Raw genomic sequence first — 12,346 nt, 5'->3', positions numbered from 1 at the left:
TGTCTGTCTTTTGCTTGTGTTTTAGGTAATATAATTTTATGTGGGGGGAAAATAACCCACACTGTAGCAGGTAAAACCATGAAAACATGACGTGTTATTGCATCGTAAATGGTAAGAACCAATCAGAATCTGATATGCAAATAAAAGCCATGGGAGTGTGTTTAATCTACAAATTACAGAATCTGCATACAGAACATTTTCCTCTTTTTATGACAACATAGGACTTCCCCTTTGTGTCACCATTCAAAGGAAAGAACTAAAAACGTATGAAACCATATATATTTCATTACTCATCCAAGTTTCAGAGCATTGATGACTAGATTCTGATTGGTCAGAAGGCATAGATTACAAAACAATAAGGAATGCTAAATAAGGGAAGCCTGCACCATTCACATTAAATATTTACTCCCAGATCAGTCACCATCTTCTGACGTATCAGAATCTGGGTATGTAGCCACACTGTCGAGGTTCTCTGACTGAAGCATGTCTCAGAGTATGAGGTGTTTATCTCCTCAGGGTGAGTTATCAGTAATTGTATTAAATGTCTTTACATTCTTAACAACCATTCTGAGTAGGAGTGTGTTTACTTTTTGGTTTTAAACATCAGTCTGTAACAAAGTACTCTGAGCGATCCACCATCCGAGCGTTCTGTAGTCGTCACTGGTGTTTCTTCTCGGCTCTTCGAATGTGTGCGATGATAATGGGCAGTAGGGCGAGTGCGGTGAGTAGTGCCGCCACCAGGGGGCGATAAAACAGCCAGCCGACGGAGATGATGAGGAGAGACAGAGAGAAGGACACACACACCGCGAAGAGCGTCACACCCATTGACACCAGCTCTCTCAGCACAGGGACCCAGTCCACTATACACACACACACACACTAAATAACATGCTTACACAAACACTACGGTGTAGTAAGAGTAATTATAATTTCAGGGTAATTGTAGATGTGTGCGTTATTTACCCAGAGTGTAAAAGATGTGCATGGTCATGTTAATTGCGATGAACATGAGGATCCAACCTACAAGTCTCAGAGCCCACGTCCATATCATGTTAGACTGATGTTCTCGAGCAAAGACCTCCTACACACACACCTATACAATTAGTGTATAATGTCTCAATCTCTATCAAAGTTGATCGAAGAAAAAAAAAAAAAAAGTTAAATAAATCAGATCTATTATCTGCATATTAAACATATAGCCTTCATACTTTAGGCTAGAGGTCGAGTGATAGTGGATTTTAACAATATCTAGGTATGATCATTATTGCCTATAATCCATCAGCCAATAGTTTTTCAAATGAGTACTGGATTAAAACAACAAATGAACATAAAACTACATGTAAAATAATACTGACATGATGAAAATGTGCTAAATGAAATAAATATGAATATATTAATTAGATTAATATATACAGTGAAACCCGGTTATGTCGAGGGCCTAGGGGTCGCCAAAAAGGGTCGAGATAACCGATGATCGAGATAAACGAAAACCAATATGGCGGCAGTATATTAACAAGCTTAAAATGTCTTTATGTACATGATGTGCCTTATTAAATGAGAATCTGCATGCACGTGTTTTTTGTACACAACAGCGTTGCCGTGATTTGTTTGATGCGGATCGAGATAACCTGTAATGCAGATAAGGAGGCGGAAGTAGTTGTCGACTTACGACCGTTCTACTTTACGACCACAATCGCTGGCCACGGCGTGCGTACCAGCTTCCGGCATCATTTCACAGTACTGTACATGCAGCCTACTCTACTTACGACTAAATCGTGTTACGACCAATCTGTTGGTCCCAATTGTGGTCGTAAGTCGACGACTACCTGTACTCAGGAGATAATCCACCAATACTTGTAGCGAAGCAGTAATATCCAGTGGTGCGCTCCGGAAGCGCGGTCCACCAAGTTCTGTGAAAGCAGAGACAGTTGGTGTAAAGAATCTACGGATCCGCGCTATGGAAAGCGCAGCGCTGGGCAGCAACGGATAAACGTGGTGCAGACAGCGTGAACATGGAAAACAGCAGGATCGGGGTAATCCGGGGGGCCGTTGAGAGAATGCGGAGTCCAAAAAGAAGGGTACGTAGCAGGATACGTATACGCGATTACACAGACCGCCATGAACCAACACATACGATCATGCACAAACAATAACGGACCGCGAGTGTGTGGAGGGGAGGGGCTTAAATAGGAGATGGAATGAGTGAGTGAATGAGAGTCAGGTGTGTGTGATCAGCATGACTGCGACGAGCACACGGGAGAAGAAGCAGGGTGCTTCGGGGAATGCCGCCGCCAAAGGGGGCGTGGCAGGAGGATTCCTGACATAACCGACGTTAGGTGGCAAATTCCCCCCCCTTGTGCTCGAGATATCAGGGTACGGCGACATAAAAAAAAATAAATAAAAAAAAGAATCGACATAACCGATTAAAAAAATGCTAAGACAAAGCGAGAATTTGGCGGTTCCACTTCAAAAACGTCGACTTAATAGGGTTGGCGAGTTAACCGAGGTCGAGATAAGTGGGTTCCACTGTATTGAGGTAAATAAAAGACAAGTTCAAACTGAAGCTAAAAGTAACACTAGGCATCAGTGATTCGCCTCTAGAGGCTGCTATTATACTGTATAACGTAAACTATCTGTATAAATTTTTGCCTCCAATAAACTATCGGTGCTGATTAATCGACAAAACCGCTGAATCGGTTGATCTCTAGTTTAGGCCAAACACATTATCTTGATCACTCAGCTTAACGCCGTCTGACGAAGTGAACAACAAAACGCTAACCTGTTACGCTAAGCACCTGTTAGCAACATTAGCTACAAAGATCCATAAGCACCAGTTACACACTCGTACCCCTACTGTGAGTTCCTCCAAGTACAGGATCTCCAGCGTGTCTCCTGATTTGGTTTTAAAAGGCATCAGTCTGCTTTCCTTCTGCATTGCCACCACACTCACCTGCGCGCACGCACACACACATGCACACACACACACACACACACACACACCTCCATAATGAAAATCAGCTGATGCTTTATCAAGTGTGTATAGAGGATTTTGGTGAATAAACTCACTTTCTGCGCTTGTCCGGGAAAGGAGCCTTCACCACTGAGTCCGGCGTAGGAGAAGCTCACACGCACGTCTCCTACCTACACACACACACACACACACACACACACACACACACACACACACACACACACACACACACACACACACACACACACAATGATCCACAGTCACTATATGAGTAATAAACACTGTGTGTGTGTGTGTGTGTGTGTGTGTGTGTGTGTGTGTGTGAGATGCGAGTACGACATGAATCCTGATGTGGATTGTTTACCCCGGAGTTGTGTATCCACGTCAAGGTGGTAAAAAGCCGTCCCTGCGCGTTTCATTTTCCCACTCACTCAGTATTTACTACTCACTCTTTATTAAAAGAGTGTGTGTGTGTGTGTGTGTGTGTGTGTGTGTGTACGTACCTCGGGTCTCTGTGGGTTGGCTGTGTGGTAGAAATAATCCTCATACACGGTGAGAAATGGATCAGTAACAGGAAGCGCACTCAGACTTAGAGTCTGGAAATTATTGATCTGATCGATCAAACCTGCAGAGTAAATAACCACGTTACAATCACATCTCACACACACACACCAAGAGGAACCCACAGTGTGGCCTTAATCAGTATTAAAGCAGGATTTGGGTTCAGCAAATGAGTCTCTCTCTCACACACACACACACACACACACACACACACATCTGTCTATCACATTTTTTTTTGTTTTTTATTTGCATTGTATTCAGGAAATACCGTAATCCAACAGATACCTTTTGAGAGAGAAAAATGGCTGACCCAGACTTCCGGGGCGTCGACAGTAACACTCTCCACTGCCATTGCACTACAACACAACACAAAAAGATATACAAAGAGATACCATGGTGTGTGTGTTTAAAATAGGTGTTGCACTGTACCTGGGGTTGACGTGACCGATCTCTAAATCAAAGTTCCTGCTGTTGACGACCTCTGGCTTCCACTCAGTGTCTGAAATCAAAAGCTCAGGATGAATCAGAGAGTAAACACATCACGTCGTGCTGCTAGAGGAAAATAATCAGTGTGTGTTTGGGCTGATGAATTGAAGATGTTGATCGTTTTACTTCTCATTCGTCACTGGAGACTCGTTCCATATATGTTCTATCAACATCTTCCCCCTTACAGGAAATGTTTGGATTTAGTTTTATGAGAAGGATGAACTCACTGTATGTGTACGTAGTCTCCGTTTTCGTTTCTCCGTTCTCTGTATGGTCCCTGTTTAACAGAAACAGTAAGTGAACACGGAGGATCAGGAACTAGCCTGAGAACAATAATGATGTAACTAATTTATTATGTTAATTGTAACCCACCATGACTCCTGATGCTCCACCCACTGGTACATCTCCACATTCCTCTTCAGCTTCACCGCATGAACAGTAACCATGTAGTTTGGATCATACAGAGGCTGAGAGAGAGAAAGAGCCCGGGAAAGAGGGAGATGTGAATAATTAAAGGATATTACAGTGTAAATAATCTGTGTGTATGTAATGCGGAGGAACCTGAGCCGTGCGCAAAGGCGCCGAGAGGTGAACGAGGTGTTCGTTGTTCTGAGGGTCGATTTTGATGTCTGGGTGAAGCGTGACGACCTGAGCAAGTCCCTCATCCAGAGAGGTTGCGGTGCAAATGGCTCTGCCCTGTGAAGGAAAAAAAAAGGAAGTGAAGAGAGTGTGTGTGTGTGTGTGTGTGTGTGTCTAGGTGTGATTATATCAATTAAACATGTGCTGCTCTTAACACTGTGCATTTAGTAAAACCACATGACATCATCGTTGCTCCCTGACCTCATTAGTGAAGAGCATGTAAAGGGAGAAGAAGAAGAGGGCCAGACCCAACAACATCCCTCCCATCGTTTCTCCCAGACGCTCCAGAAACCCTGGAGAGCTCCGGGTGTGTACGCGAGTGTGTCGATCCCGACCGTCCTCACCAGAAGACTACAACACACACACAGCAGTGTGAGCAAAATATAACTGAATATAAAAACACTGGTCTGTGATTGGTCAGAAGCTCTGTATAACAGCAGCTCTGACAGAACTGCAGATTGATATTAATATGCTCCTTCTGATACGCTATCATTTTTAACAACTCAGAAAATGTTAAAGGAAGGAGTCTCCAGTGCCAGAGTTGTGTAACAGTCAGAGCTAAGTGTGTAAGTGTCCTGTATGACAGAGGCGTCTCACTGCAGTGTCTCACTAACAATTTAAAGACAGAATCACAAACTTTACATGTAACTATAAATGGACAAAAAGTACATACACAGTAAAAGTGACAACTCCTTTGTGGCGCGCGCGCGCACACACGCACGCACGCACGCACACACACACACACACACACACACACACACACACACACACACACACACACACACACAGAGACCAAAATGCATGTAAAGTTCTGCAGGAATAAGATATTGCTTACCGACATGATCTTCTTAATTACACGAACAGTGTTAGGAAGTTCTACTCTCTAGCTCGAAGGACCATAAAATGAGCTCCACTATCTGGTGTGCGCTGATCAGCGTATCAGTCAAAACACGACACAGGATGTAGAACATAAACTTTACTGGGTAACTTTACTCTTGCGATCTTCTGTTAGTTGTTGGCTGTTCGGCAGGTAACGTCATGCAGACTGCACGTTGCTGTTCGGTGTTCTGGCCTTTTATACTCTTGATGGGGACGGTGCACTGTGAGGTCAAAAATTACTTGTCATTGCTTGGTAAACTGTGTGTCTGCCTCTAGTGGTGAAGCATAGAAATACAACTGAATAGGAATCCTTTCTTACAAACAGAAAGTAGATTTGAAAACCGGAAGCGGAAGTAGTGATCATCAACTCTCTCTGCGCACTTTCACAGTGTCACAGGGTTGTAGAGTGATTCATTTACAATTACAATATAACGCAGTGGGTGATGGTGGTGATGAAGATGAGGGAATTCAATTCCGACACCTACTTTTTGAACACCTTATTGCGGAAGCACGCTCCAAGCCGCGAAGCATGCCGGGAAATGAAGTCTGAGTCCTTCTTTCGTGTGATACAAAACCTCCACACCGCCGCCTGCTGGATGATTGTGCGAAACACACACACACACACACACAGACACACACACACACACACACACACACACACACACACACAAACAAGGTTTCACAAGTTTTACTGCCTAAAATTTTTTTTTGTTAATTAGTAATTAGTGTTGGTTAGTCAATAATTTTGGATACAATTATATAATAAAAAAAATCTATCTGTCTGTCTGAGTCAGCTTTGTATCTGAAAAGCTAATTTTTTGAGTTGTATTCTGTCTCTATGAGGGGTATCTCGTCTGTCTAAGGGATATCTCTTCTTTCTGAGGGGTATCCCGTCTGCCTGAGGGGTATCTCGTCTGTCTGAGGGGTATATCGTCTGTCTGAGGGGTATCCTGTCTGTCTGAGGGGTATATCGTCTGTCTGAGGGGTATCCTGTCTGTCTGAGGGGTATCTCGTCTGCCTGAGGGGTATCTTGTTTGCCTGAGGGGTATCTCGTCTGTCTGAGGGGTATCCTTTCTGTAAGAGGGGTGTCCTGTTTGTCTGAGGGGAATCCTATCTGTCTGTGGGGTATCCTATCCATTTTTCTGCACCATTTTCCACACCTGAGAGCAAGACTGAAATCCTGCAGCAGTAATGCGTATCAAGTATCACTTCACTGTACAACGATTCTCTTTCTCACTGTCTCAGTCAGATCTCCTCTACTATTTTTCCTCTGCTGAGAGGATTATGACTGATGGGATCATACAGGTGTAATACTGTGTTTCTGAAGGTGATGACACACACACACACACACACACACACACACACAGAGAGAAACCACTGCAGCAGCTTCACCAATCCATGTTTTCAACTGTCTGAGAGCTCCAGTAGATTCAGCATGTCTGACTTCGATGTCATCGTCCTGGGCACCGGGCTCAAGGTAAGAAAATCTTCATCATCATCATCATCATCGTCATCATAATCATCAGTAGAAATCTCCAATCTGTCATATGCTGAGCCTAAGTATAATAAACCATATTTATCATACATAAATGTATGTATAAATAAGTAAAGTAATATAAATATAAATATATATACATTCAGCATGTGAAACTGTACTGTATAAACCTGTAATAACTCGTTTATGTCATTTTAATATAACTGTCAGAGTGAGTGTAAAAATAATCTCTTATTAAAGCTGACACAAATCATAATGAATCACTAAGAGAGCTGATCTGTGAGGGATTAGGGGGTCATAATCCTGCATGTGTGCACACAAATGCCCACACAATAAATAATAATTAAAATAATAAGAATTAGATTTGATTAATAGAAATTCACACCAGGCAGCAACACACATTTATTGCAGTTAAACATGACAGTTAAACATGGCACAAACACTGTTACACCGCAAACACATTACTGTTACACCACTCGTACTTTACTGTTACACCGCATACACATTACTGTCACACCACTCGTAATTTACCGTTACACCGCAAACACATTACTGTCACACCACTCGTAATTTACCGTTACACCGCAAACACATTACTGTTACACCACACGTACTTTACTGTTACACCGCATACACATTACTGTCACACCACTCGTAATTTACTGTTACACCGCATACACATTACTGTTACACCACTCGTACTTTACTGTTACACCGCAAACACATTACTGTCACACCACTCGTACTTTACCGTTACACCGCATACGCATTACTGTCACACCACTCGTACTTTACCGTTACACCGCATACGCATTACTGTCACACCACTCGTACTTTACCGTTACACCGCATACGCATTACTGTCACACCACTCGTACTTTACCGTTACACCGCATACGCATTACTGTCACACCACTCGTACTTTACCGTTACACCGCATACGCATTACTGTCACACCACTCGTACTTTACCGTTACACCGCATACGCATTACTGTCACACCACTCGTACTTTACCGTTACACCGCATACGCATTACTGTCACACCACTCGTACTTTACCGTTACACCGCATACGCATTACTGTCACACCACTCGTACTTTACCGTTACACCGCATACGCATTACTGTCACACCACTCGTACTTTACCGTTACACCGCATACGCATTACTGTCACACCACTCGTACTTTACCGTTACACCGCATACGCATTACTGTCACACCACTCGTACTTTACCGTTACACCGCATACGCATTACTGTCACACCACTCGTACTTTACCGTTACACCGCATACGCATTACTGTCACACCACTCGTACTTTACCGTTACACCGCATACGCATTACTGTCACACCACTCGTACTTTACCGTTACACCGCATACGCATTACTGTCACACCACTCGTACTTTACCGTTACACCGCATACGCATTACTGTCACACCACTCGTACTTTACCGTTACACCGCATACGCATTACTGTCACACCACTCGTACTTTACCGTTACACCGCATACGCATTACTGTCACACCACTCGTACTTTACCGTTACACCGCATACGCATTACTGTTACACCACTCGTACTTTACCGTTACACCGCATACACATTACTGTTACACCACTCGTACTTTACTGCAACACTACAGTTATTTAACTTTTACACTGCAGTGATGTTACTGTTACACCGTATTTACTTTACACTTATGGCACTTTGCAGACACCCTCATCCAGAGCAACTTACAGTTATCTCAGTTACTTTACTGTTACACTGCTGTCATGTTGCTTTTACACTGGTGTTACTTTGCCATTACACTCAGACAAATTTTACTCATACTCCTGTTATTAGAGGTGTTTATCCACTATGCTAGGCTACAGAGGTATCAGGATTAGTATAATTTGGGATTTTAGTGGTATTACAAAGATGTTATATCAGCATGTGAAACTGTACTGTATAAACCTGTAATAACTCGTTTATGTCATTTTAATATAACTGTCATACGCATTACTGTCACACCACTCGTACTTTACCGTTACACCGCATACGCATTACTGTCACACCACTCGTACTTTACCGTTACACCGCATACGCATTACTGTCACACCACTCGTACTTTACCGTTACACCGCATACGCATTACTGTCACACCACTCGTACTTTACCGTTACACCGCATACGCATTACTGTCACACCACTCGTACTTTACCGTTACACCGCATACGCATTACTGTCACACCACTCGTACTTTACCGTTACACCGCATACGCATTACTGTCACACCACTCGTACTTTACCGTTACACCGCATACGCATTACTGTCACACCACTCGTACTTTACCGTTACACCGCATACGCATTACTGTCACACCACTCGTACTTTACCGTTACACCGCATACGCATTACTGTCACACCACTCGTACTTTACCGTTACACCGCATACGCATTACTGTTACACCACTCGTACTTTACCGTTACACCGCATACACATTACTGTTACACCACTCGTACTTTACTGCAACACTACAGTTATTTAACTTTTACACTGCAGTGATGTTACTGTTACACCGTATTTACTTTACACTTATGGCACTTTGCAGACACCCTCATCCAGAGCAACTTACAGTTATCTCAGTTACTTTACTGTTACACTGCTGTCATGTTGCTTTTACACTGGTGTTACTTTGCCATTACACTCAGACAAATTTTACTCATACTCCTGTTATTAGAGGTGTTTATCCACTATGCTAGGCTACAGAGGTATCAGGATTAGTATAATTTGGGATTTTAGTGGTATTACAAAGATGTTACTCTGAATTCATTTTACTGTGTCATTGTAACACTCTTGTGTTACTTTAATGTTTCTCTGGAGTAACCTTGATGTTGCTTTGATGTTATTCCAGAGCTACATTATTTTTACGTCACTGTTTCTGTTATATGATTTGTTTATTTTTATGGTATGATGGCATTCATCTGGTTCACCAGGACATGCTGGTGTAACTGGTACTTTAATGGCTGTGTTTTATGCTGGACTTTGGTGTTCACATTTTGCTACATTATTGTATTTATACAGGTGTTCCATCAGATTTATGGTCTTGGTGCTGTTATGATGCTGGTGTGATGTTTTAATGACTCTCTCTCTACAGGAATGCATTCTGTCCTGTTTGCTGTCCATCTGTGGGAAAAAGGTTCTTCACATTGACAAGAACCCGTATTATGGAGGAGAGGGCACCTCCATCTCACCCCTTGAACAGGTCTGAACTTCGCACACTGTTTTTTATCTCTCTGATCCTGGACTCAGTGTATAGATTTACACAATGCTGAACTCATTTTATTTTTATTTGTGTGTGTTGTGTGAAACAGCTGTATACGCACTTCCAGCTTCCGGGACCTCCTAAAGGAATGGGACGCGGCAAAGACTGGAACATCGACCTCATTCCAAAGTTTATGCTGTCCAATGGTGAGACTCAGACCAATATTATTTCCTAAACCTTTGGTATATTCCGGTGTCGTGAGAGATTACTGTACATGATGTTCTGATGTGTTACAGGGCAGCTGGTGAAAATGTTGCTGTTCACAGAGGTCACACGATACCTGGACTTCAAAGTCATCGACAGAAGCTACGTGTTTAAAGGTGGAAAAGTTCACAAAGTTCCCATTACAGAGGCTGACGCCCACGCTTCAGGTAACACACTATACAGTCTGATAGACTGATAGACTGATAGACTGATAGACAGACAGACAGACAGACAGACAGACAGACAGACAGACAGACAGACAGACAGACAGACAGACAGATAGATAGATAGATAGATAGATAGATAGATAGATAGATAGATAGATAGATAGATAGATAGATAGATATTTGATGCGTATGAGGGTTTCTGTTGATTCTGAAAAGATCCTGTTGATACAAAATGCATTTTCAGCTGCTTCCCAACAATATGCTTTCTTCAAAACAAGGTAAATTCAGATCCTGATTGTTTTTGTTTGACAGATCTCATGGGGATGTTTGATAAGAGAAGATTCCGGAAGCTGCTGCTCTTCATCCTAAACTTTGATGAGCATGACCCTCGCACTCACCAGGACATGGATCCACACCGGGCCACCATGAGGGACGTGTTCCGCCATTTTGATTTGGGGCTGGACGTAGTGGAGTTTGTTGGACATGCACTGGCTCTGTACAGCACTGATGAGTTAGTAAATAGACTCGAATACACACACACACACACACACACACACACACACACACATTCAAATACACTGAACATGTTTTTCAATTGCAGATTAATCATTTATCCATATGGTTTTGCATCATCCTGTGTCCTGAGTGTGTGTGTGTGTGTGTGTGTGTGTGTGTGTGTGTGTGTGTGTGTGTGTGTGTGTGTGTGTGTGTGTGTAGTTATCTGGACCAGCCGTGTCTGGAGACCATAAAGCGGATCAGGATGTACTCAGATTCTGTGGCACGGTACGATCACAGTCCTTACCTGTTCCCGCTGTATGGACTCGGGGAGCTGCCTCAGAGTTTCGCCAGGTACCAAATACAAACACCTTCATATACATTATAAAGAGCTGAGAAGTCACAAAAACGTCACTGGAACAAAAAAGCGAAAACTTTTAATAGGTCCCACCCACTTTTTTATCATTGTGACTGACAAGTGCTGAGGCCACACCTCCTTTGTGGAAATCTGAACATCAAGATTACTGTTCTTTGAAAAGTAGTTTCATGATGTAGGTGGTTGTGTAATGAAGTTGTGTGTGTGTGTTTGTGTGTGTGTGTTTTACAGACTCAGTGCTCAGAATGGAGGAAGGTACATGCTGAACCGCCAGGTTGACGACATCATCATGGAAAACGGAAAAGTGGCGGCGGTGAAATCTCAAGGAGAGGTGAGGTGGAAGAGTGAAGCAATAAAAAATTGATAAAATCACAAAATGTATTCACACAGTAACGTCCGGTTAGAGAGGTATCAGGATCGCAAAACTTTTACTGTGATGTGAAAAAGAAAATCCTGGTCCACACTTGAGGAGATCCAGTCTGACCTGGGATCAGTTCTGAAGGTCATACAGAGGTCATAATAAAATAATTTTTTTCTGATTTTACTACAGAAATTTCCCCCCTGTGTGACAAATAAAGGTATATCTTTTTTTTTTGTCTTTGATTTTGTCACGTCTGGTCTTTCAGGTTTTCCGATGTAAGCAGCTTTTGTGCGATCCCAGCTACGTCCCCACCCAGGTTAAGAAAGTGGGCCGGGTCATCAGGGTCATCTGCCTGCTGAACCATCCGATCAAAAACACTCAAGATGTCAACTCGTGCCAGATCA

General features: G+C 42.8%; 2 protein-coding genes across 2 annotated transcripts in view; one reads left to right on the top strand and one right to left on the bottom strand.

The window, feature by feature from the left end:
• Positions 1–135: 135 nt before the first annotated feature.
• Positions 136–6,062, bottom strand: tmem43 (transmembrane protein 43). Its single transcript, XM_083533751.1, has 12 exons — positions 5,493–6,062; positions 4,859–5,008; positions 4,580–4,714; positions 4,391–4,485; positions 4,246–4,295; positions 3,962–4,031; positions 3,818–3,888; positions 3,475–3,596; positions 3,067–3,141; positions 2,849–2,950; positions 964–1,081; positions 136–860 (listed from the first exon to the last, which is right to left on the bottom strand). Exons 1-12 carry the CDS (start codon positions 5,496–5,498, stop codon positions 658–660), a joined length of 1,197 nt encoding a protein of 398 aa, XP_083389877.1. The 5' UTR covers positions 5,499–6,062; the 3' UTR covers positions 136–657.
• Positions 6,063–6,449: 387 nt separating this feature from the next.
• Positions 6,450–12,346, top strand: part of LOC310721680 (rab GDP dissociation inhibitor beta) — a 7,791-nt gene continuing 1,894 nt past the window's right edge. Inside the window, exons 1-8 of the mRNA XM_083533564.1 lie at positions 6,450–7,013; positions 10,172–10,279; positions 10,389–10,485; positions 10,576–10,710; positions 11,023–11,221; positions 11,428–11,559; positions 11,813–11,912; positions 12,208–12,346. The exon at positions 12,208–12,346 is cut by the window's right edge and continues 33 nt beyond it. Coding sequence (XP_083389690.1) covers positions 6,828–7,013; positions 10,172–10,279; positions 10,389–10,485; positions 10,576–10,710; positions 11,023–11,221; positions 11,428–11,559; positions 11,813–11,912; positions 12,208–12,346 — 1,096 coding nt within the window. The 5' untranslated portion in view covers positions 6,450–6,827. The remainder of the gene's footprint in view (positions 7,014–10,171; positions 10,280–10,388; positions 10,486–10,575; positions 10,711–11,022; positions 11,222–11,427; positions 11,560–11,812; positions 11,913–12,207) is intronic.

This window comes from Silurus aristotelis (genome assembly GCF_946808225.1).
Source record: "Silurus aristotelis genome assembly, chromosome: 28".
Classification (NCBI taxonomy): Eukaryota; Metazoa; Chordata; class Actinopteri; order Siluriformes; family Siluridae; genus Silurus; species Silurus aristotelis.
This window is presented reverse-complemented; position numbering and strand designations above follow the sequence as displayed.

What these genes read in the sequence shown, in the direction of transcription:
- tmem43 (XM_083533751.1), bottom strand. An exon ending in CCAACCCACAGAGACCCGAG is followed by an intron (nt 3,142 to 3,474) that starts GTACGTACACAC and finishes GTGTGTGTGTAG; the next exon opens with GTAGGAGACGTGCGTGTGAG. An exon ending in TTCCCGGACAAGCGCAGAAA is followed by an intron (nt 2,951 to 3,066) that starts GTGAGTTTATTC and finishes GCGTGCGCGCAG; the next exon opens with GTGAGTGTGGTGGCAATGCA.